Below are 23,921 nucleotides of genomic sequence, written 5' to 3'. Positions count from 1 at the left end.
GTAGCCTTTCTAGTCACGAAACCTAATCTTGATAGTATAGTTCTTCCTTGGTCGGGTTACTTTATTGCTATTTGTATTTAGAAGTTGATTTTTTTTTTATACCCGGGATCGAACTCAGGACCCTGCCTTTGCGAGGCAGACAGTGGCACCACCGAGCTAAATCCCCACCCCTAGAAGTTGATTTTAAAAACATCTTTAGAGGAATGTTTTATGGAATTGTTACTACAAAGCTATAGAACACTTTTTTTTATTTTGTTTTTTTGTGTTTTGGGGGATTTTTGGTACCAGGGATTGAACTCGGGTCCTTGCGCTTGCGCAGCAGACAGTGAAACCACTGAGCTAAATCCCCAGCCCCAGAACACATTTTTTACTAGCCTAACTAAGCCACAAAGAAGTGAAATAAATAGTGCCTTATAATTCCAGTCTTTGATTCAATCATAACTCAAGGTTGGCCCTTTCACAACACATCTCCAGCCTTGATTCCTAGTAGCTTGTCAGTGGGAAAGTTGGGAGCTTTTGTGATTATTTCTTGGTTTCTGGAAACACCCATGGGTGTACTCTATGCTGAAGACTCAAGAACCTTCTAGGTTCCCTAAAAGGACCCATGATTTGTTCACAGGTAAAAAGAGAAGAAAGGTAATTGCTAATGCAAATTTAGCAGCCTTGAAACTTGGCTCAAGACACTTAGCAGAGCCACTGACATAGTCTTCGGTCCATTTTCTTTTGCTCTGCAGAATATGGTTTCACCTGATTTTGATGCTTGTGGGTACCAATTAATGTTATTATTTTGCAAGACCATAGATTATAGCTTTTATTTCAAATATATGTATCTGTCTCTATCTATCTATATCTATCTATCTATCATCTATCTATCTATCTATCTATCTATCTATCTATCTATCTATCTATCTATCTATCTATCCATCCATCCATCTATAGAGAGAGAGGGAGGGTTGAACCCAGGGCCTACACACTAGGCTACAGCCTCACCTTTTATTTTACTTTTCATTCTGAGAAAGTCTTGCTAAGTCACCGTTCCCCAGGCTTCTCCTGCCTCACCCAGAGTACTGGGACCACAGGTATGCACCACCGCGCCTGACCCTTCGTGTCTAATCATTCTGAAGTTAGGCATTCATAGACATTCTTCTAAGTCAGAAATCTCACTTCATCTCATGCTACAAGGGCTTTCTAGCTCTGCTGTTATGATCTTGGGCAAGTCATTGAGCCTTTGTGCATCTGGACCCTGAATCCAGCAAAGCAAGAGGCTGCTTTGGAATTCAGCAAATGTTGACCATCCTCTAGGAATAATGATGATGCCTAAATTCCCTCTCCTCCCCTTCCTCCCTTTTGCTCTCCTCTCTCAGCCTCCACACTGGGCTGTATTCCCCAGGCCTTTTTCATTCTGAGACAGGGTCTCGGTAAGTCACTAAGTTGCCCCAGGCTATGCTCCAACGTGGGATCTTCTTGCCTCAGCCTCCCAGACTGCTAGAATCACAGATGTACATCATCATACCCACTGGGATTTTAGGGCCATGCATCTCTCACATTTCTTCAGCAAGAAGCCTGCAGCTGTCATCTGCTAGGCCTGGCCCAGGCTTCTTGCCAGAGGGTAAGAAATCCTACAGAGTGCCCAAAGAAAATTGGCAGATGTCTAGTTGCTATGCATGATGGGCTCTGTGCCAGGATATCTTATTTAAATGTCACACTCTTATGAGGTAGATCCAACTATTCCTCATTCAGTAGTTGAGGAAACAGGAGGTTCGAAAGGATAAGTTTTCCATATGGGTAAATGGAACCCATATCTACCTGACTTCAGAATGTACAAATTAAATTATATAATTATGGAAGTGAAGACTGGAACAAAATAAGGGTAAAATACAGTGTAGTCTGACTCTATTAAGTGGAACTTTCTGATTATGATCATCAGTCAAAATTAGAATGGGTTGTCTTTTTTTCATTGGCAGGGTTCAAGTAGAAGTTGGATTGCCAGTTTTTCAGGATTTATGGAGGAGAATTCCCAGTTGGCTGAGAATTAGGCTACTCACCATGTAAATGTTCCTCTGACCCTAAAATTCTAATATTCTGTCATTTGGCGTCTTCCAGTAAATTCATAAACACAGCAGTTAGAGACCCTGCCACCAGAGGGCAGTGTGTTCGCATTTGGTCCTGTTGGAAGAAAAAGTTCCAGTTTCCTAGGGAATACCAAGTTTAGCACCACAATGGTGGTGTGGTACTCTCTAGTTGTTAAGGATACATTTGTGAACAAAATATATTGCTTTCTCTCAGGGAGCTAGCTGATTCCCTTGTCTGAAGATCCTGGGAGATGGTAAGGCAGAACATGCAGGGGCTGTGTGAGACGTTAGTTCAGATCTGTCTGGTATTTGCAACGCTGGAGATTGAACCCAGGGCCGTTTTAACATCATCTCCGGGGATTTCATGACTTTCTTGGCTTTTAGAATCCTAGTGTATCTTCGTTTCTCAGCTATACCCTTTCAGAATTTGCCTCCAAGACATCATAGTGTTCATGGTTTCCAACAGAAACATGGCTGTGAATTAGGATATAGGGATACAACAGAACTCTGATGTGTGGCAATCATAAAAACTGCCTTTGGATTTAGAAGTCTTAGAAAAATACAATTTCTTCATTTCAAAACAAGTTCTAAAGCAAGCCTGGTAGCATAGGCCTTTAATGCCAGAGATCTGTGAAGCAGAGGCAGGAGGGTCTCAAGTTCAAGCCCAGCCTGGGCAACTTGGTGACTTAGTGAGACCCGGTCTCAGAATAAACATAAAAAATAAGAGGGAGGGTTGCTGGGGATGGAACTCAGTGCAAAGTCCCTGAGTTCAATCCCAAAACAGTAAACAAAACTAGAGTCCTAGTGATTAGTCCATCTCTTTTGTACGTTTCTTTTATTTAAGCTATATTGGGACAGGCATTACAATTGTCAACAGGAGGAATTCTTCCTAGAGAACACCCAGGTCACAGACATTACGTATTCCATCATTGACATGAACATGTTGGTTCTCAACAAAAACAGACCCATTGTTACAGACATTCAAGTGCTTCATGCAGTCACAGAGAAGCTGCACAGAGTTGAGTTCTTTTAATGGCTGGGTGTTACGCTCGCCAAAGCTATCTGTACTCTCCAGCACCTGGTTCTTTCTGGCTTGCACTTTCCTTTGCATAGTGAACATTCTCAGGAGAGACTCAGTTTTCCATTTTCATATTTTCTTCCTCTCAATGCTGTTGAGATCTTTTATCACACTGAGAGAGAGAGAGAGAGAGAGAGAGAGAGGGAGAGAGAGGAGAGAGGAGGTCCATGTGGGTCAGAGCTGGGGTTTTGATAGCTTTGTTCCTTCTTGCTAGAAAAACAGCTCCCCAAACCTTCCCTTGTTGTGGACACCCCTGAGACACACCTACCTTGTTCATTGTGAGGTTGTAAGAATTTAGAGCTACCTTCTTTGGGCTTGAGATATCCAAGTAGGCCTGGACACCACCCAGGCCTTTGAGAGGGCCAGAATGTGATGCCCTGTGATCCAGTACCCCCAAGAACCTGCCTGTTGTCTCATGAGAGGCTTGGAGGCTTGCTTTGCTATTGGAACATGAGTGTACCCCAAGAGAGAAAGGCTGCTCCTCATCACATCCCACAAGTGGATTTTTTTAAATGAGTACGGTTTCCTTACAGAGTTTATGGACTCCTTGCACCCACCAGGCTTCACCTCATTTTACCTTTCTGGTTCTGTCACCTACCACTGTAGCTCTCCCATCTCATCCTGAGACTCTCTGCTCCAGTCCTGCTGTATCCTGCAAATCTCATCCATGCACTTCTGGAATTCTCTCTTTCTCTGTCTGGTGAAGGATCAGATTTAAAAAAAATTTTTTTGTTAAAAAATTATTTTTTGGAGACAGGGTCTCACTGTGCAGTTCAGGCTGGCCTTAAACTCATAGTGATCCTCCTGCTTCAGCCTCCTGAGTGCTGGGATTATAGATGTGTGCCGCCGCCCCTGGCTGTCTGCTTTGGGACAGAGTCTCACTACATATGTAGTCCAGGTCAGCCATGAACTTACTGTGTAGCCCAGGCTGACCTCAGACTCATAATCCTCCTAAGGAGCCTCAGCCTCCCAAGTAGTTGGGATTACAGGTAGGCATCACTATCCTGGCTCCTTTTATAACTTTTTTATTTTGAGAGAAGGTCTTGCTGTGTTGCCTAGACCAGGTTTGAACTTGTAATTCTGCTGCCTCACCCTCCCAAGTAGCTGGGAGTATAGGCATGCACCACCATGCCTAGCAGAAAGGACTATTTTAAATTGCCCTCCTAAAATCCCACCTACACAAGAACTAATAACTGCAATGATGATTATTATTTGCGTAATGTTAGAAAATGAAATTCCACCAGTCTTGATGAACTCCCTGGTGAGGAATGCTGGGATGGGGAATGTGAAAGAGGAATATACATTACTCACACACTTCCTGATGTTCCTGTGGCTGTCCAGTGAAAACCAGTGTATTCTAAGCACCTGTGTTCTTGGTCGGGTGTCAGGGGGCATCACACATGGAAACTGCCTTCCACTTAGATGGGGACACATAGGACCACGAGAACCGGTGACACAGGTGGACAGTACCCTCCCAAGGTCTGTGAGAATCCAGAGGGAGTGTTGGAGCTAAGGGATAGGGGGAGCTTTGGGGTTTCTGGTGTGTGAGATCTGGGTCTGAAAGAGACTGGCAACTTTGGAGCATAGGTAACCCTGCTAGGCAGCCCTGCAACCACTATTAGGAGCAAAGGTGGTGTGGGGAAGGTGAGCTTGGAGCATGGCATCCAGAGTGGAGCCACACCTACTGGCTGTGACCTCAGACTCAGAGGGCCTCACTCCTCAGAAAGGGTCTTGGAGAAGCCTGACCTGTCTTGGACACCTGGATGGCCCCCACTGAGGTGATGCCCTTGCCAGCCACATGCTGTCTGGTACACAGCTTGTTCAGGGCAGTCTCCGCCATGCCAGCCCGCTCATCCAGCTCATGCACTGTCTTCCTGTATTGAGCCAAGGTCTGGCTGGCCTGCTCCTTCTGTGACAAAGGCATGGTGGGAAGCAGGGTGTAAACCTGGCTTGTAGTGGCCTTCAACACTTTTAGCTGATTCTTTTTGGCCTTATCTATATTTCTGAGTGAAATGTGCTTCTGTTGCCCCACTGTGGAAGATGAGGGTTTAGTATTTTTCCCTACTACACATTTCCCTTCGCCTGGTCTTTCCACATAGTGTTGCAGTCTTTATGGTTAGAACCGTGTTTTTATGTTGGTTAGAACCAAATTGGCTCTCAATCTGGCCTTTACTGAGCCTATTGGGCAGAGGGTAGGCACATGGGTGGCTGAAGACAATATGGTGGTCCCAGTACCATCAGCGAATGGCACCAGTCAGTAACTGCATCCTGTATAGTGTGTAGGCTGTGTCGTATAGGTTGAGACTTGAAACCACCACTTGCTAATCATTTGATTTTGACCCTGACTTTTACTAACATCACACAAATATTCCTCTCTGGGTTTGTTTCCTGTGAAATGGACCAAGAATCTCAGCCTTCCTGCCTCAGCATCAAGAAGCTTAAATGAGGGGAAGTCTTTGTTAAAGGTCTGACTGGGAGGGAGAGGCCGGCCACTGTGATCAGTGGAAGAAGGAAAAAGGCAGCTTATACCTTCCCGGGGTTTATATCACACTAGCAGGTTAGGTTAGTTAATGCAAGTGTTTATGGTGGATAGTTTCACTTCTTTTTTTTTTGTTTTTGTTCCAGGGATTGAACTCGGGACCTTGCACTTGCAAGGCAGGCGCTAGAAAAATCCCTGGGAGTTTCACTTCTTATATGTTCTTTTCTCCACATGTGTGGTGGCTGGTCCCCTTCTCCCTTGCCACTGAGGACAAGATGCCATGGACAAGAGGCTCATAGAGCTATGTTTGTGAGCAATACATGATTCAATACGTGATTCTTTCCCTGTGGCTAATTCTGATTGAGGCTGGTGATGACCTGGGCTGGGAAGCAAGTGTTAGGGATAGAGAAGTGAGGAAGCATAGAGGCACTCACTGCCTCTTCAGTTTGCCACTTGTAGACCTTCAGCTTGTCTGCAGCTTCTCCAGCAGCTCCTGCATGTGCTGGTTGGCCTTGCGGTCCTCCTGTCTGGAGGAACAGCTCTTTGAGGCAGCACTTGTTCTTGTGCAGCATCTTGACTGTCTCCACATGTTGTTTCTGCTTACCATCCAGCCCTATCTCTAGTTCCTTGATCTGAGGGAGGAAGAAAGCGATGTGGCTAAGGTGGCATGTGTTTTTGAACTTCAGAACTCATTGGCCTTGGATGGGAGCACCATGGCTACAATGTTCACCTTCTGCCCAGAAGTGAGCAGATGAGCCCTGGATGGGAGCATCCAGTGGACTGTGCCTTTCCTGCCCCGTGCAGTAGTCATCAGACAATCACTGTCCTCTGAGGCTCAAGTTTCCTCCTCTGGGAAGTACAGGAGTCAGGAAGTTGGACAGGGTGACTGAACCTCCTGTACCCCTCCAGCTAGATGTCTCACGGGGTAAATACCAAGGCCTGTTTTCTCAAAGAGAGTGATAGGAGGGAGGAATAATGTCAAAAACAGAGACAGGAAGACTATTGTAAACTGCCTTGCTTCAGGCCACATATGTTCTGGGGAGAAAAGTGACTGAGAGGACAAGGGGAGAACTTTGGATAAATAAATCAGAGCCATTGTCCTTACTTCCTTATCTTGCCTAGCACTTGTATAAACGAGCTCCTCATATGCAGGGATGTACTTGGCAAACAAACATCACCCAACCTGGCCAGACTGCTCAGTGTTGGCCTCACCCTGGCTTCCAGCTTCATCATTGTGCACTTCCCTCCCTTCAGGGCTGGCTGCTCAGCCTCCTCCATCTTGGCCTGCATGTCTTTGATGGTGAACCCATGGTTCTTTTTGATTTTCTCCAGATGCATGCAATGGTCTTGCTCTTGCTGGAGTTCTTCTGCCATGTGGGCAGCCTGTAGGCAGAGAGAAAAAGAAGGTGAATTGGAGCTGATACCACCCATCCTCCTTAGTGGCTTTGAGAGCTGAGGCCTCTGGGAAACCAAATGGTTGACAAGAGGATCCTTGCTGACATGCTGCTGGAGCATGGTAGAGACCTCCCCCATGCTCACGTGTGTGCTGAGTGAAAACAGGGAGGCAGGCTCATGCACTCAAAGCCAGCTGCCCAACTCCACGGAGTCTCTCCTGCTAGCTGGCGGCACTCAAGCCAAACCCTCTGTTGTCAGCCCCATGAGGGCCACGGCACTTAGGTTTGGAAGACTAAGGACCACGTGCAGCCCCTGCACAACCGTCAGTAAGTTGCTTATCTTTTCTCAGCTCCCTTGTTCTTGCGTTCATTCTCCAAATATTCACGGATGGTGTACTGAATGCCAAACATGGGGTATGTTCTTGAGAGGTAGTGCCAACTAAGACCAGCATTATTTCCTTCTGAACTCCTGGGATTTCTACCAAGCTGGGGGGAGTCTGACAATACAGTCTGTATTCCCTCATCTTCAAAGCAGACATAAGCAGAATTAACACTCAGGATAGATCTCAATACCCAAAGGGCCACTAGAGTGAAACACTTGGTGGCAGATCTTACCAATATGCATCTCTGAGTCCCCTTCCCTCAAGCCTGGTCTAATGCTCCCCCTTTTTGCCAAAAGGCCTCCCCAGATGAGGTCACTTTGATGGCTCCTTTGACCAAAGGCCCCTGGAGTCACTCTAGTGTTTTCACATGATCATGTATAGATTGTAATTCTTCCCTACTCTCATGTGTTTGACCTTTTAGAAAAGCCTTGTGCTCTTCTGGAAGAGGGTCCCATGCTCCCTGCAAGGCACCATGAGTGAGTCCACACTGACCCTTACAGCTTAGGATGGCCTGGTTCTTAGCAGGCCCCAGGCCCCACCACAGGCAGCACCTGTCCTTACATCTGTCATGGCCTTCTTGGCCTTCTCATCTGCTGTGCGGAACTCGCTGACGAGCTCCTCGTGTTCATTGGAGATGTGCTGGACATCTGACTAGCCTGCGCTTGACCACGAGGCTTTGGTTCTGGAGAGGAGATGAAGTCATTGCCATGAGCCAGGACTCTGTATAGCCCTTCCCACGTCCAAAAAGGAAAATGACCCTCTCCTAGAGGCAGTTGGCAGATGGCTCAGCAGGAAATAGCCCTGGGCCCTCTGTGTGGGTGAGAGTCTTCGCTACATTACTGTCTGGGTTTCAAAATTGTGTCATAAGTATCCCACGAATATCATCCTTTAGATCTGGAGTTGGGTGGCAGCTCTGGAATGATCCTGAACTCAAAACTCGTTTGAATGCCCCAGTCTAAACCCCAGCACTACCAGCTGTGTAGATAATTCCTTGCCTCTCTGGGCTTTGGTCTGCTTATCCCTAAAACAGAGTCATAGCTCCTCCATGTCTCATGCACATTTATTCTTTTGGTGAATTCATAGGAGATAATTAAATAAGGCCTTAGCTGTGCTGATGGTAAAGGAGTACTTTATGAGCAGTACTAGTGTTGTCACTGGCAGTAGACAGGGGTCACAGACTTGATAAGCCACTCAACTGCCTGGACCAAAGATCTATGTTTGATTGTTTTTGTTTTTGTTTTGTGGTACTAGGGATGGAATCCAGGGCCTCATACATACATACTAGGCAAGTGTTCCACCTTTGTGCTATACAGCACTTTTTAAATTTTTTGGTACTGGGGATTGAACTTGGGACCTACACAGCACTTTTCAAAATTTGGTTATGAGGGCTGGGGATTTAGCTCAGTGGTTCCGCTGCCTGCCTTGAAAGCATGAGGTCCCGAGTTCGATCCCCGGTATCAAAAAAAAAAACCCCCAAAAACCTTAGCTACTCAAGAGACTAAGGCAGGAGGCCTCCTGAGAAATTTAGTGAGACCCTTCCTCATAACCAAATTTTACAGTAAGATTTTTTTTTTTTTTTTTTGGTACCAGGGATTGAACTTGGGACCTTGTGCTTGCAAGGCAGGCTGCGGAACCACTAAGCTAAATCCCCAGCCCTTGAGTAGCTAAGATTATAGGTGTGTGCCACCATGCCTAGCCAGTTTTTCATTTTTAAAATGAATGTCAGGCTATGAAATATTTTATCCCTTCCAGTTCAGAGTTCAGGCCTCAGCTACATTATGGCTAACAGTAGTCCTCAAAATTGACTAAATCACCAGCATCTGCTGGGGAGCTTCTGGAAATTCAGAGTTTTGGGGTCAGATATCACTAGGGCAGAGCCCAGGAATATATCTTTTAAAAGTTCTGGACAGGGGCTGGGGATTTACCTCAGGGGTTCTGTCACCTACCTCGAAAGCACAAGGTCCTGAGTTCGATCACCGGTACAAAAAAAAAAAAGTTTTGCACAATAGTGTGCTTATAATGAACACTGCTGTACTACATATTTAAAAATGGTGAAGATAAAACATTTTATATTATGGATTTTTACTACTATTTACTAAAATATAAAGCTCAGGAGTTGAGTTCTAAGAATTGTCTGTTGTGTTTTCAGTGCTGGGGACTGAATCTAAGGCATCTTCTCTGAGCTCCTTCTCCCAGCCTTTTTTGAGACCTCATCTAACTAAGTCACTAAGTTCTCCAGGATGGGCTCAAACTTATAATCCTCCTTCCTCAGCCTCCCAGGATGCTGCGGTGATAGACATGCATCACCACACCTGGCTTCGCCTGTGAGCTTTAAGGGAGCCCTCCTGGTTTGGGCACCATCCTGCTCTCACCCCAGCATACCTGCTTCAACACTCTCTGAGTGACATCAACCTGGGAGCTGTGGTCTAACCTGGATGGTGACCTCATTGTGCCTCTCAGTGATCTCCACCACCTCTTGCTCCAGCAGCTTGTGGGAACGCTCACTGCCCTCCAGTCTGGAGCACACCTCCTCTAGCTCTGTCTGCAACAGGCTCAGGCACCACTCCTGCAGGTTGTACTGCTCCGACAGGTCCTCATGCTGTCGAGCGTCCTTGTCCATCCAGACCTGGAGGTCCTAGAGAGCAAAAGGACTCCACCTGAGCCTATACTCAGGCCTGTGGTACAACCTGGCACTGTCCAGGCCTGAAGGTACTGTGATTTTTCTTAGTGTGGACTCAGCAAGAACCTGGAACAGGGTGGGCACTGGAGGCCACAGAAAGAGATGAGGGTTCAGGCCTGGTCTCCGAGTTCACGGTGTGGTCAACACCTAGCTGGGCCAGGACCCAGGTGTGCGGAGGGCTTGTCCATTAGGATGTCAACACGAGGGCAAGTCTTTCCTGCTGGCAGAGCATTTGGCGCTCCCCAAAAGGCCCTCTCAAGATCTTTAACCGTTACACTCTTACTGGCTAATCCCTGGCTCTCTTCTTCTGCCCTATTTCTCTGTAGCGTGTATCTGAATATTTAAAAATTCTAGTTGTATTATTTATTGCTTATTGTCTACATATGTATAGATGTTTGTCTATTTTCTATCTTTCACACCTAAAATAACACCCATATAGAGCAAGTACTCAACTCGCAAGTGATGAATGCATGGATCCAGCTACATAAGGTTTTAAAGACGAGTTTGATGATGCAGGGCAATAAAATGGATTTTAGCCCTGTTTGTGTTCATTTCCTAAGGTCAGTGGTGGGCATTTAGGTGTTTGTTATGTTCCTTATTTTTCTATGTCTGAAATTTTTCATAATAAGTAAAAAATGATTTTTAAAGTAAGAAAGGCCCAATTTCCTATTGTTCTCCTTTTGCTCCTCTTTTCAGTTACCCAGGATGTGGACTTTGGTGGTTAGGGCCTGTCACTGGGGAGAGGGTTCCTGAGTCTCCTGCTTTCCAGCCTGCCGCCGCCCCACATCCTCACTCTTTTATCCTTGCTGAAGTCACACATGAAGTGAGCTCCCCATGAGTCTTCCACCTCTACTGGTGCAGGCTCACTTGGTGGTTAGTGCTTCCTCCTCCCAGATGGCTACCTTCATTTGCAGTTGCAGCCATTTCAGCGTCTTCATGAGTTCGCTGTTGCTCTTGTTGGCATGGTCCAGCTGGATTTCCATCTTCTTCTTGACCTGAAGTGCCTCTGCCCTGCCCACTCTTGGCTTCTACCTCCAGGCTGGCCTACAGGGACTCAATGGCCCTCTGGTGATTCTTCCTGTAAGTCCAAGCAGAGAAGATCTTAGCATACTGGTCCTGCTAATCAGTCTAAGCCAAGCTTCCCTAGATAAGTGGTCTCTGAGCATGAGAATGAATATGGCCACCACCTTGTGAAATTAAACAAAATCTTAAAACATTTAAGTGGGAGGATAGTACAGCTTGGGGACAGGAGGAGAAGTCATATTTACTGAACATTTGCTACATGTCTCATTTGATCCCTATTTGTTTAATATGCAAGGCAGGTGGCAGAACCACTGAGCTAAATCCCCAGCCCTAATACGCAAACAAGGAATCAGAGATGCTAGAAAACATGTCAGAGTTGCCCACAAAGCCACATGCTGAAGTCCTTGGTTTTTCTGTTACAAAATGTGAGCTTTGGCCATATGAGTCAGATTTATACCTTCAAAAACAATAGTCTTTGCTGGGCATGGTTCCCAGAATTCTGGGAACTGAGGCAGGCAATTTAGTGAGACTCCCTGTCTTAAAATTAAAACAAACAAACAAAATTTAGCCGGGCATGGTGGTACATGCCTGTAATCCCAGCACTTGGGAGGCTGAAGCAGGAGGGTCACCATGAGTTCGAGGCCAGCCTGGACTACATGGTGAGTTGAAGGCCAGCCTGAACGATATAGGAAGACCCTGTCTCAAAAAACAAAAAACAACAACAACAACAAAAAAGAAAAATTTTAAGTAATATATGATAGATAAATAAATAAATAATTTAAAGGACTGGGAATGTAGCTTAGTGTGAAAGCTGTGTTTTCAATCTCCAGTATCATAAAACAAAGAAAAACCAGTCATTAATTGGTTGTGTTTTTATGCAATGATATTTTAATCAACTCAGTAAATGCTTCCATAAAACCCTCATATAAGCTATATTAATCTCCTGTTATCAGAGAAGACCATGGGAAGTAATTGAAGTGTTCAATAAATATTTGCTGAATTAAGTCAAATAAGTGGTGAACGTGTAAAGATCCTGTCACCTGCCTTTTCAGATCCCAAGCTGCACCCTGTGTCACTTCACCCTACCCCTGAATGCCCACCACGTGCTGGATTTGCAGCACCTTGAGGTATATTCAGCTTCTGGATACAGGAGAGAGCATCATGATAGTCTTAAAAATGAATAAAACAGGGCTGGGGATTCAGCTCAGTGGTTTCACTGCCTGCTGCGCAAGCACAAGGACCCGAGTTCGATCCCCGGTACCAAAAAATAAATAAATAAATAAAAATGAATAAAATAGAGCTTTACTTTGACTTAAAAAGGAACATAAGCAAAACCTACAATATAATGTTGAAAAATTTAAAGAAGAACTAAATAAATTGAAAGGTAAACATGTTCATGGCTCAAATACCTAATATTATTAAGAGGCAATAATTTCTAAATTGATCTATAGTTTAAACATAATGCTTATCAAATTCTAGTCACTTCTTTGCAGAAATTCCCATACTGACCCTAAAATTTATGTGGAATACAAGGGACTCACAAAAATAAAAACCTTTTTTTTAATGGCAGTGAGGATCCAACCACTGGCCCTGTGTATGACAGGCAAGTGTTCTACCACTGAGATACACACTCACCCCCAACCAAAACAATCTTTAAAGGGAACAAAGTTGTAGGACCCATACTTCCCAATTTCAAAGCTTTTTACATAGCTACTAGTCAAGACACTATGACCCCAGTATAAACGTATACATCAGTGAAATGGAATTAAAAATCTAGAAATAAACCCACTTATTTGGGATCGATTAATTTTCAACAAGGATACCAAGACCATTCATTTGAAGAGAGAAGACTTTTCAAAAAATTGTGCTAGAGTTCTGGGTGTGGTGGCATACTCTGTAATCGCAGCACTGGGGAGGCTAAAGCAGGAAGATACAATTTTAAGGCCAGCCTGGGCTATAGAGTGAGTTCAAGGTCATCCTGAATTACATACCGAGACTCTGTCTAAAAAAAAAAAGAAAGAAAAAGAAAACTTCTTAGACAACTAGATATTCACATGCAAAAGAATGAATTTGGAGTTGGGCATGGTGATGCACACTAATAATTCTAGCACTCTAGGAGGCTGAGACAAGAGGATCTCAAGTTCAAGTCCAGCTTGGACAACTTAATGAGACCCTGTACCAAAAAGAAAATGAAAAACATAAAAAAGGGCTGGGGATGTAGTCCAGTACAAAGGCTGTGGGTCCCCGGTACCAAAGTGGGGAGGGAAGGCAATGAAGTTGGACCCCCTACCTCACACTGTATATAAAAGTTAAGTCAAATTCTTAAGTAGAAGCTAAAATTCTGAGAAGAAAATATAGGCATAATCTTAGTGACTAGTCAACAGATCTTTAGATGTGACCCCTAAAGTATAGTGGCCAAAGAAAAAATAGATAAATTAGACTTCTTCAAAATTAGAAACTTTTGGGCTTGGAATATAGCTCAGTGGTGCAGCATTTGCCTGGCAAGCATAAGTCCCTGAGTTCGATTCCCAGTACAAAAAAAGAAAGAAAAAGAAACAAAATTAAAAACTTTTGTGCTTCAAAAACACCTTCGAGAAGGTGAAAAAACAACCAACAGAATGGGATAAAATATTTGCAAATCATGTATCTGATTAGGGTTTAGAATCCAGAAGATATAAAGTACTCTTATGACCCAACAATAAAATGACAATCCAATTTTTTAAGTAGGAAAAGAATAGACATTTCTCCAGAGATGATATACAGATGCCCAGTAAGCACATAAAAGATGCTCAGTATCTTTAGCCATGATGGCTAAAATACCATCTTCTGAAGCTTTAGGAAGCAGAGTGTCACATCAGTGTACGATAATATCATTATTCTCATTTAATGCATGAAGAAACTGAAGTTCAGAGAGGTTCGTCTTATTACCCAAGCTCACATAACTAACATAGCAGAGACACAGATTTTCAGATTTCACTTCATCATACTGCCTGTAAGTTAGCCTCCCATTGCATTGGTTCCATACCTTGTAACTTCAAATTCCTCTTCTTTCTCATGGATTCTCCAGTCAATTCAGCTTTAACCTGAGCCAGTTCCAACTGAATTCGAATCACCTTGCTCTCTTTAACCTACCAGGAATATAAACATGGGACATCCTGACCAAGAAGATGTGCAATCCCTGGTCAAGGGACCAACCCCCAAAATGACAGCCAAATGGTTACCTCCAGGGAAGACTCAGCTTCTTTCAGGGCTACTTGGAGTTCTTCTTTCTCAATTTCCAATTTTTTCTTCAACTTCTTCAGGTCAGGCATCTTCCCTCACCCAGCTGATCAATGAGCTCCTTTGTCTCCTCTGAGGAAGGAATAATCACATTAACAAGATACATGAGGACCACCAGCCTCCAGGACCATGGCACATGACACAGTCATTCTTCTGTTGAAGCAAGTAGTCCTAGCTTCACTGGCTCAGAAAGGGGACTGATTTATTTCACATTACAGACTCATGGAATATAAGGATTTGTACACTGATGAACACTGGATTCAAGCTCCTCTCTCTTTTTTTTTTTTGACAAGACCCGAGTCTCAAAGAATAGCAAGAAAGCAGAGAGCAGCTTTGGGGCCCGGGCCCTGGACTCCCCAGGTTTGTTAGTCCTACCCACTAGGCTTTCCTTTCTCAAAGTCCTACCTGGTACCCAAAACCAACTGTACAAGAAAACTCTTGGGGAGGACTGGAGCCTTTCTGATTTCCTTCCTCAGTTGGAAAACCTTCAGTTGCCCCTCCACAGGGACTCTTGGGGGATATACTGCATCTTGGAAGCAGGTACCAATCTCAGCCCATGACTAGAGATGTCCCAGAAATACAACTGTTTTGATTAATCCATGACTAAATTCAACTTTTAGATCAAGTCTTCTTGATCTTAGAGGAAGCTCACTTAATAAAGGTTCTGGGGTTGTAAATTCTAGGTGGCTTAGGGAGAGGATGGGAGGACATCATCTCAGTCATCATTGCTATCCACCTGCTGGCATTATCAGCACATCCACACATCCTTACATAGCCTCATCATCTGATCTCTGGACACAGTGGCAGTTTCCTGACCATCACTGTCCTGCTGTGGGGCTATGAGCACCTGTGATGCTTCCCAATACCCTCTCAGCACAGGCTGACTGCTCAGCTATTCTCCTCCCTGGCTACTACCAGGCTGGGGTTACTTTACAAGGTTTGCTCCCATCTGGGCTTCACCTGAAAGGTGAGGTACATATTCTTCTGCTCTGAACCCCCATGTTACCTGGGAGCTTTCTCCTCTGAATAGGAGTGAGTAGGGTCCTGGGCTGGTTGGCTGAGACTCTTGCCAGCACCCAATCATCAACCTCCTCCTATTTACACTCCTCTCCTAGTCCTCAATCCTTAACTCACATAATTATGCTCAAGTTCTTCACCTAAGAAACAGGAGCCCTCACATTTCTCAAAATTGCCTCCTCTAAGCAGGTAACTCTCCTGGGAGGGACTACTAAGACCTTCGAAAAGTTTGAGGACCATTGCTAATAGACCTACCCTTTATTGCAGGGTCTTACACCACTGTGCTGGGATTTGATGTATCTCTAGGGAGAAAGCAGAGTATGGTAACTTAGAATTGATCAAGAAATCCTGCATTGACTAAGATTTGGTGTCTGTTTTTCCTCAGAACGGGGGCCCAAAAACAGTTCTTCAAAATAAAAAAATGACACCTCTTCCACAACTGACTTTGTGATTAGAAATGTGTGCCAAACACATGCACAGTAATGATCTAGTCAAATCTCTGTATGGCAAAATGATCTTCAGCACATAGCATTTTTTGAGCAATATCCAATGGAATAAAATTCTAGCCCGAGAGTCTTATATTTAAGAACTATATTGCTGAGTTCAGTGGTGCATGCCTGTAAGCCCAGCATTTGGGAAGCTGAGGGAGGAGGACTACAAGTTCCAGTCCAGTCTGGGCTACATAGCAAGTTCAAGGACAGCCTGAACTACAAATGTAATGAGACTCTGTCTCAAAAAATAAAAATGTATATGGGGCTGAGGGTGTAGAAAACATGCTTAGCATTCACAAGTCCCAGGAACCAAAAAAAGGGTACATGTATATTATGTATGAAATAATATACATGAAAACATAAAATCTATTGAGTGTTATTTGTGCCAGCTGCTCTATGGAGCAAAGATGTCATACATTAGGGGCCAGGAATTTAGCTAAGTGGTTCTGCCCCCTGCCTCTCAAGCAGAAGCTCCTGAGTTTGATCCCCAGTACCCCCCCCCCAAAATATGTCATACATTTATTTTACTGTCACAATAATGTTACAAGGAAGGCCATATTTCCTCATTTTACAAAGAAAGAAAGCAAGGCATAGAAAACTCGAGTTGCACACTTAAAGTTACATCGCTGAGTGCATAGGTGCCTCTTCAGAGCACTCACTGTCCAGCCAGTGAACATCTACTGGGGACCCACTATGTGCCAGACTAGTGCTTAAACTGGCAATGTGCTCTGGCTGGGTGTGTCCCTGTCCCTGCAGGCCCACCCTGCCTGCCCATTCTCAGACTCACCCTGCAAGGTCTTGTTCTCCTCCTTCACCGACTCAAGGTGCTCCAGTAACTCCTCGTAGGCGGTCTTGATCTTGAAGCTCTCTGTCATATACATGTGGCACTCCTTCTGTGAGCTGTCCACTTCCACCTGCAGCTCCTCCCACTTCTGGTGCCACTTGGCCAGGATCTTGTCAAACACTCACTGCTTCTTGTTCAGGGCAACAGCTGCAGCATCGGCCTGCAGTGAGGTGGAGATGGCTCAGGACATTTTTCTGAAGGTTCTTCTGTGGATGTGACCTCCTGCCTACATGGCCACTGGATGCGGCCACATTCTCTGAATTGGTTGCACATGGCTCTTCATTGCTGGCCTAAATTAGGATCATTTCCAGACCAAGACCAGGGAGGTGGGTGTCAGTAGAAATCTTACTTAATTCAGCTAGAGATCAATGAATCATTCTAAATCAGCGATACAAACAGAAATATTCAGCTACACAAACTGTGTGGGACGTAGTTTGTGTAAGAGAGAAGGAACAGGGAAAATGTGTTATGTAACTTCCTGAGAACAAATTTAACCTTCTTATGGGCCTGTTTACATACAGTCAGTCCTCTTTCAGGTTCTACATCTGCAAAGAGAATCAATCACAGATCAAAACTTTCTTCTTGTCATGATTCCCTAAGCTATACAGTACAACTATTTGCATACCATTTACTTGGTATCAGGTGTTATAAGTAATCTAGAGATGATTTAAAGTATATAGAGAGGATGTACAAGCACTGCACTATTTTATATAATGGGCTTGAGCATCTGCAGATTTGGGTGTCGTCTGGAGGTCCAGGAATCAACTCCCTTTTGACACCGAGGGACAACTGTAGTGGCCTGTTGAGGGTTAGGATTTCAGGAGAGTTTATAAGCTGATGCTCAGGCAGGAGACCATGTCCAGTGCACTCCTGAGGCAAACCCTGTATTCCACCCTCTTGGGTTACAGACTTCTTCCTGAGACGCCCAGACATGTGACCATCTCGCCCCAACCCCGCTGTAGGTTCTCCACCTGCCCTGTGGATAGGCAGCCTTTCAGCACTTGACCCTCTGACCTTCTCCAACTCAAAGGTGAGGTCCTCAACTTCTGCCTGGAGCCTCTGTTTATTTTTCTCCAGGGAGACATTCGGGGCCTGGACAGTTTCAGCTGCCTCTTCTGCTTCCTGTAGCCTGGCAGCCAGCTCCCTCCTGGGGATGAGGGCCAGAGGGGCCATCAAGGAAACATAGGAACCCACAGGATTTATTTTTCTTTTCCTCCAATTATTGTCTCCCCAGTGATATGCAATTTTATTTAGTCATACCCATCACGTACTACAGGTTTGTAGTTAACATTTTCACTTGCTACCATATCAAATATTTTTGTATTCTTTCTATGTCTTCATAACCTATAACTTTAAGGATGTTGGCTATGTCACCGACTCCGTCCCTAACAAATCTTTGACTCTTCATGTAGCCCCGGCTGGCCTGAAACCCATGGTGATCCTCCTGCCTCAGCCTCCCAAGTGCTGGTATTACAGGTGTATGCCACTATCCCCAGCTTGGGCCTCTCTTTTCTTATCTATTACATGGGGATGATTGTAAGAAATATTCAGAAATAAGGCCAAAGGATGCCTCAAAGTTCTATTGATGTTATACTGGAGCTCAGTCTAATAAGCTCACTAAGCAAATGCACCTTCATTTGACTTACTGACTCCTGATTAGAGCTGAGCCTCTGCGAAGTTAGATGTTAGCTTGTATTTTGATAAATCCCAAAGTATTTTTGTCATGAGATGCAAAGCATTTCTTCTGATGGGGGAGAGGGTTAAACTAAACCAAACCCAGAAGCTACAGTATTATTTGCCTGTAGAACATTAATCAGTTTTGCATCTCATTTAGAAAAGTTATGTTAGCATCCCTTCCCAGGTAAATCTCTTGCCTTTCAAATGTTTTTCAAAGGCAACTTTTTCTGGTTCCCTCGTTAATGAATTAAATAAATCCTTGGCATACATTCACTTTACAGTAGCCTATGGGTCCTGTTTGAAAATTGTATTTTGTCAGTATTAATGTCCTTCCTGCTGATATCACAGGGCAAATGAGGGAGAGGATAGGAAACTGCTTTCAATAGTGTCCCCCATTTTGCATTGTAAAGACATTTACATGGAATACTCAGCAGGTGGAATAAAATCTCTTCTCTCATCAGGGGGTATTGGATGCGAATTCTCCAAGGCTCCAAGAGCTCTGGGGAGAGGATTGGGCATTCTCTCTCATTCCCTTGGGGAACCCTGATTCCTTTCCACACACTGCTCTTTAGAAGCTGCAGAAGGAGAAAGCTCACCTTGAAGTCAGGTCCTGATGGTGTTGATTTCCACCTGGTTTTGCTCCATCTCTGCCACTTTGGAGTTGGCGTCTGCTAAGCTATTTCCAGCTTCCTTACAGGGGTCTCTGCATTCATCTGCTTGGAAAGAATGAGCTCAGTTGTGGGTGCCTTCTGTGAATCCCCCCTAGACATTTGTCCTGTTTCATGTCTGTGCCTTCTCTGTGGCTTCCAGGCTACCTGTCCCATCCCTTCCTCAGAAACTCCAGAGGTCTTATGAATGCTGGAAGTCTGCTTGGTGGTGTGGTTGGCTGGGACAGGGTCTCCTTGGGCATCACGTTTGTGTTAGTTTTGGATCTCCCTTTCCCTAGTGTTCCAAGGGGGCTTCACACATGGTAGGCACTCATAAATGCTTTGTTGAGTGGCTTACTTAATTTTATTTCTTGTCACAGATCTCTTTCCTTTCAATTAGGGTGTGGAGGCATTTGTCTTACCACTACTACTAGACTCTAACTCCTTGAGGTCATAGTTAGAGCAGCACATTTATTGAGCAGTTTTTATTCCTATTATAGTCTTCATAATAGCTTTGTGAGATGAGAATTATTATCACCTGAATTTTGCAGATGAGGAAAACAGTTAGGTCGTATAACTTGGTCAAGGTTATACACCCATCCTTTGGGACTTGTGGTGAATTTATCTCAGTGCCCTTCACAACCTCTGGCATGTGCCTCAGGCTTGTTGGGGGCTTAGAGAACATCTGTGAAGGACCAGACACTGTACCTCTCTCTCACCTCGGACTTCTGCACAGTCTCCATGCAGGCGTTGAGGTCGTCAGTCTCAGCCTTCATGCCCTGCTTGTCCTTCTCCAGCTTGAACTTGACCCTCTGTAGGTTCTCCATGTGCTCTGTCAGCTCAGCCACGGAGTCCTTGGGCTTCCTGCACAGCGGAGGCTGTCGGCACTTTGCAGGGCCACTTTGCAGCTTGCATCACAGCTTCAGCAGCTCAACCTCCCACTGGCGGTTCTGCTGGAGCTGGGGCAGAGCCGGAGCAGAGCTTAGCACAACTGCCCAGGGCTGGCCTCTGAGGTTTGGCACTACCCACCAGCTCCACGGTTCTCTGAGATTCCTGCTACCCACCAGAGGACTGTCCTGATGGAAGTGTCAGTCCTTAGCTCTCAGTAGGCTGTTTCTAGGATTTGTTTAGGTAGTGTAGTGTGTTGAATTGTTACCCCCAGAGGTATATTCAAACTTATGTGGAAATTGAGTCTTTGCAGATATATGTAGTTAAGATGTCCTTTTAAAAAGAGGGACATTTGGACCCAGAGTGACACATAGGGAGGAGGCCATGTGAGAACAGAGGCAGAGACTGCAGTGATACCTCACCAAAGAGTACCAAGGATTGCTGGCAGCCAGGAGGTCAAACTTCTGGTCTCCTGTGAGAGAATCTATTTCTTTGTTTTAAAACATTGAGCTGTGATACTTTGTTACAGCAGCCCTAGGAAACTAAGCACTAGGATAACAAGTGGATTTGTATTCTTTCTCTTCTTTGCCTTTATATAATTTCAGGGGCTTCCTCTCCACAAGTGCAGACCACTGCCTGGACAGCACTGTCCTGGGCATGCATGAGAAATGCAGGACACTGCCAAACTCAGAACCTGCATGTGAATGGGATCTGGGTTGGCCACAGGCCCCAGAGTCTCCACCAGTGTTCCAGCCCCTCTTGGATGCTGGCATTTCCCTGCCTATTTCCAGGATCAAGTCCATCTCTGCCCTGGCCCCTCAGCAACTCCAGCCCCTCCCAGCAGCCCTCCTCCCTGACTGCAGCTCTCAGTGTCCCCATAACTCTGCTTCCTGCCACCCCTTTGGCCCAGGAGTGGTAATAGCCTCCTGTTGCTCATCTTGGGGTGCTTCAGCACCCTCTTGTTTTCTCAACCTTCCCTGCACTGTTAGAAGTAGCCCATTTGTCAGTGCTTCGTCATTCAGGCCATCTGGGGTCATCTTGTCTCCTGCCAGGAGGACCCTGACCACAGCAGTCTCCCCCATGAGAGGACTGTGGCTAAGCTGGGGAGGAAGTGAACATAGAGTCTGGGGAGAAACCGGGAAAGGATGCTCAGGATTCCACTGATAGGGAACCACCTGTCTTAGTATCTGCTGTGACTCGGGGTCTGCACCTGTAGGAGAGTGGGCTACACAAAATTAGAAGGGAAGGGTCACATAACTTCTGCTGGTCCCCAGGACGTCTTCATGTCAACTGGAAGAAGACATAGCCATGCATTAGAAGGTGTAGCTCAGATTCCAGCTCCCATTTGCGTCTCAGCGAGGTTCCCTTGGTAGAGTTGGAGGGTGCTGGGCTCACCCCACTGTATTAACTGTGTTTCCTATTTCCTATATTCTGGTTCTTTGAGTTTTGGAGCCCTTCTGACCCTCGTACAATGGCCCCTCCCAGGCTATCCCGAGGTGGCAAAGGACTCATCCCTGAGAGTCCTGTTCAAATGCAAATCACCCAATCCAAAGCTATACCCTGGGTACCTCCTCCCATTCTAGCCCCTGTCCACATGCCCTAATCATTCTGAGTCAGTTACCAGACAACTAGGGACAACCTTCATAACCCTTTGAAATTGTTCGAACTAGCCAATCATAAGCCTGTTTATTCTGTCTTGCCTATTTTTCCCATGGAAATAACAACAAAGCCCCTTGTCCACATTTTCCACCTTCTGCTTCTGCCCCTGACCAACCCTGGGCCCCTCTGTGGCCCTGAAGGGCATTCTGTCCCCCTTGCTCTTGAGAACTGTAAGTAACAAACTCGCTTTTTAATGGCTGTTATCTCCTGATAGGTTGGCCTTACAATAATTATATATTTCCTATAAATACACTGTATGTATTTAAAACACTGGCCCTCTGCATCCAGTCTGTATCTGCTTCAATGAATACCACTAAACTATGGCGTCCCAATCAAAAGTGGATGGAATTAGTGGATAGAATTTACTCTCATGCCTACCCTTTATTAACTGGTTCCTCCTCACATTAATGCCAGGAATGTAGCAAGAACCAATTGGTCTTTATCTCATGGCTCACCAGCCCAGTACCTTTCTCCCTGCAGGCAAGCAGTTCTGGGGGTTTCTAGGTCCCCAGGAATCGGTACCTGTGCAGATGTGGCTCCACCAGTCTCCAGCCTGTCACTGAGATCTTCAAGGTCCCTGGACCGGTCACTACATTGCTTCTCCACCTGACATGAGAGTTAATGACACTGACATAGCCACCTAGAGCTCCTCTTTGTCTAGTAAAGAGCATGATGACCATGATGGTGTCTGAGAGCCAGGGCCTGTACCAGGGGGCCTGCTGTCCCATGTGCTCAGTGACTGTGGTATTCGTGCTCCCCACACTGGGTGGGCATTAGTGTCCATACTACCCCTAGCCCAGTTTGGCTGAACTTGAAGTTTAGGTACCTTGTGATTTATCTCCCACCAGCTTTCTAGCATCAACCCTCTGTGGGATCTCCACCCTCAACCCTCCCTCTTTTTTGCTAGTCACAGCACAGGATTTCTTCCATTACATCTTTGCATCTATAAAAGTAGGTGTTATTTTATTCCCTTTGCTTATAAATTCTTCACTGCAACAGCCTGTTGAATTTAACCTTTGAGATCAAACGTTTCTTTCTCCAAAAGCCCCAGCCAGAACCAGCTGCTTCTCTAGATTCACACTATAAGTAGCATTTTGTGTTTCATATGATAATTCACACGAATGTGCAGCACAAGGCCTAGTACATGGTGTGTGCTCAAGAAACAATTGGACTTAATTGGACACCTGCCCTTTTGGTTGGTTTCCCAACTGGGAGTTTCTACTCATGGTTGGAAGCATGGCTTTCATTGGGGGTTTTTTTGTTGGGTTTTTTTTTTGATACCGGGGATCGAACTTGAGTCCTTGAACCTGCGCGGCAGGCGGTGAAACCACTGAGCTACATCCCCGGCCCTTCATTGGGTTTTTGACTCAAGAAGAGGTTAAAACACTTCCATCACCTTGACTCTCATTGCCTTCTCGGCTTCCAGCTCTTCCTCCAGCTCTTCAGCTTGGACCTAGCAGATACACAACGACAGAGTTAAGGGCAGGGGGATTTGTCTCTCCTGTAAAAACTTAGAAAGTTACCCACCCAGCTTTGCAGAATGCAAAATAGGGAAGGGAGCTTATGATGGCCACTGTCAAAAAGAAAGGCATGGCACAACCCTGAGGCATATGTGAGACTCGGCACCGCTGGACAGAGTGGTAGGGGACATAGATGTGAGATCAGAGGCAGCAGGGGTTAGATCGTGGAGAGCCTCATAACTGTGGTGAGATTTGACCTGGAGTGACGTGAACAGGGGTTGTGTTTCAAGGGCTCCATGGCAGTCTTCCTCCTCAGGAAGCCCTGATTAGCTGATGTGCACGAAGGGTGCAGAGGGCTGCATTTCCAGAGAACAGCCTGGAGGGCTTCTCTATCCTGGACATACCTGGTGTTCCTGTAGCTTCTGCTGCAGTGTAGAATTGAGACTGCTCATCCTTGATTTAGAGTTGATAGAATATATTTCCATATCCCTCCTGCAAGGGAAGGTTTGATCTCCTGAGGAAGGCTCTGAGGATGCAGCCATAGGCTGGCGAGAGAATGGAGCCCAGGTTGCCAGAGTCATCCTTGAACCTGCTGAAACCCACTCATCTCCCAGCCCTTGGCCAAGACAACCAAGAATGTGTCACCTGCGGAGAAGTCAGGCCCTGGAATCTGCTCTGCAGGCTTTTTATCACCCACTCATTCACTCACACGTATTTACAAAGCATCTGCTATGTGCCAGACATCTTTTCAGCCTCCAGGGACACATCAGTGAACAAAAGGGACAGAAATTACTACTCTGCTGCAACTTGCATTGTAGGGGCTCCAGAACCACGGGGATACTTTGCCTCT

At 45.4% G+C, this 23,921-nt stretch overlaps 2 protein-coding genes across 7 annotated transcripts in view; one reads left to right on the top strand and one right to left on the bottom strand.

Moving 5' to 3' along the window:
- Kpna7 (karyopherin subunit alpha 7) overlaps positions 1-23,921 on the top strand; it is a 127,750-nt gene that overhangs the window by 10,230 nt on the left and 93,599 nt on the right. The gene's annotated exons all lie outside the window — the stretch shown is intronic.
- Myh16 (myosin heavy chain 16) overlaps positions 4,853-23,921 on the bottom strand; it is a 58,586-nt gene continuing 39,517 nt past the window's right edge. The window contains 15 exon segments of the mRNA XM_087195947.1: positions 4,853-5,059; positions 6,064-6,261; positions 6,842-7,012; positions 9,838-10,041; positions 10,989-11,105; positions 11,107-11,164; positions 14,135-14,183; positions 14,186-14,237; positions 14,331-14,422; positions 14,425-14,460; positions 16,684-16,900; positions 17,755-17,887; positions 19,773-19,928; positions 20,925-21,052; positions 23,008-23,064. Of these exon segments, the coding sequence (XP_087052073.1) occupies positions 4,853-5,059; positions 6,064-6,261; positions 6,842-7,012; positions 9,838-10,041; positions 10,989-11,105; positions 11,107-11,164; positions 14,135-14,183; positions 14,186-14,237; positions 14,331-14,422; positions 14,425-14,460; positions 16,684-16,900; positions 17,755-17,887; positions 19,773-19,928; positions 20,925-21,052; positions 23,008-23,064 (1,875 nt within the window).

This window comes from Heterocephalus glaber, unplaced genomic scaffold (assembly GCF_053883595.1).
Source record: "Heterocephalus glaber isolate CG9 unplaced genomic scaffold, H.glaber_assembly_v1.0 deba00001610, whole genome shotgun sequence".
In the NCBI taxonomy this organism is placed as follows: Eukaryota; Metazoa; Chordata; class Mammalia; order Rodentia; family Bathyergidae; genus Heterocephalus; species Heterocephalus glaber.
The sequence above is the reverse complement of the archived record's forward strand: the minus strand, read 5'-3'. Positions and strand labels throughout refer to the sequence as shown.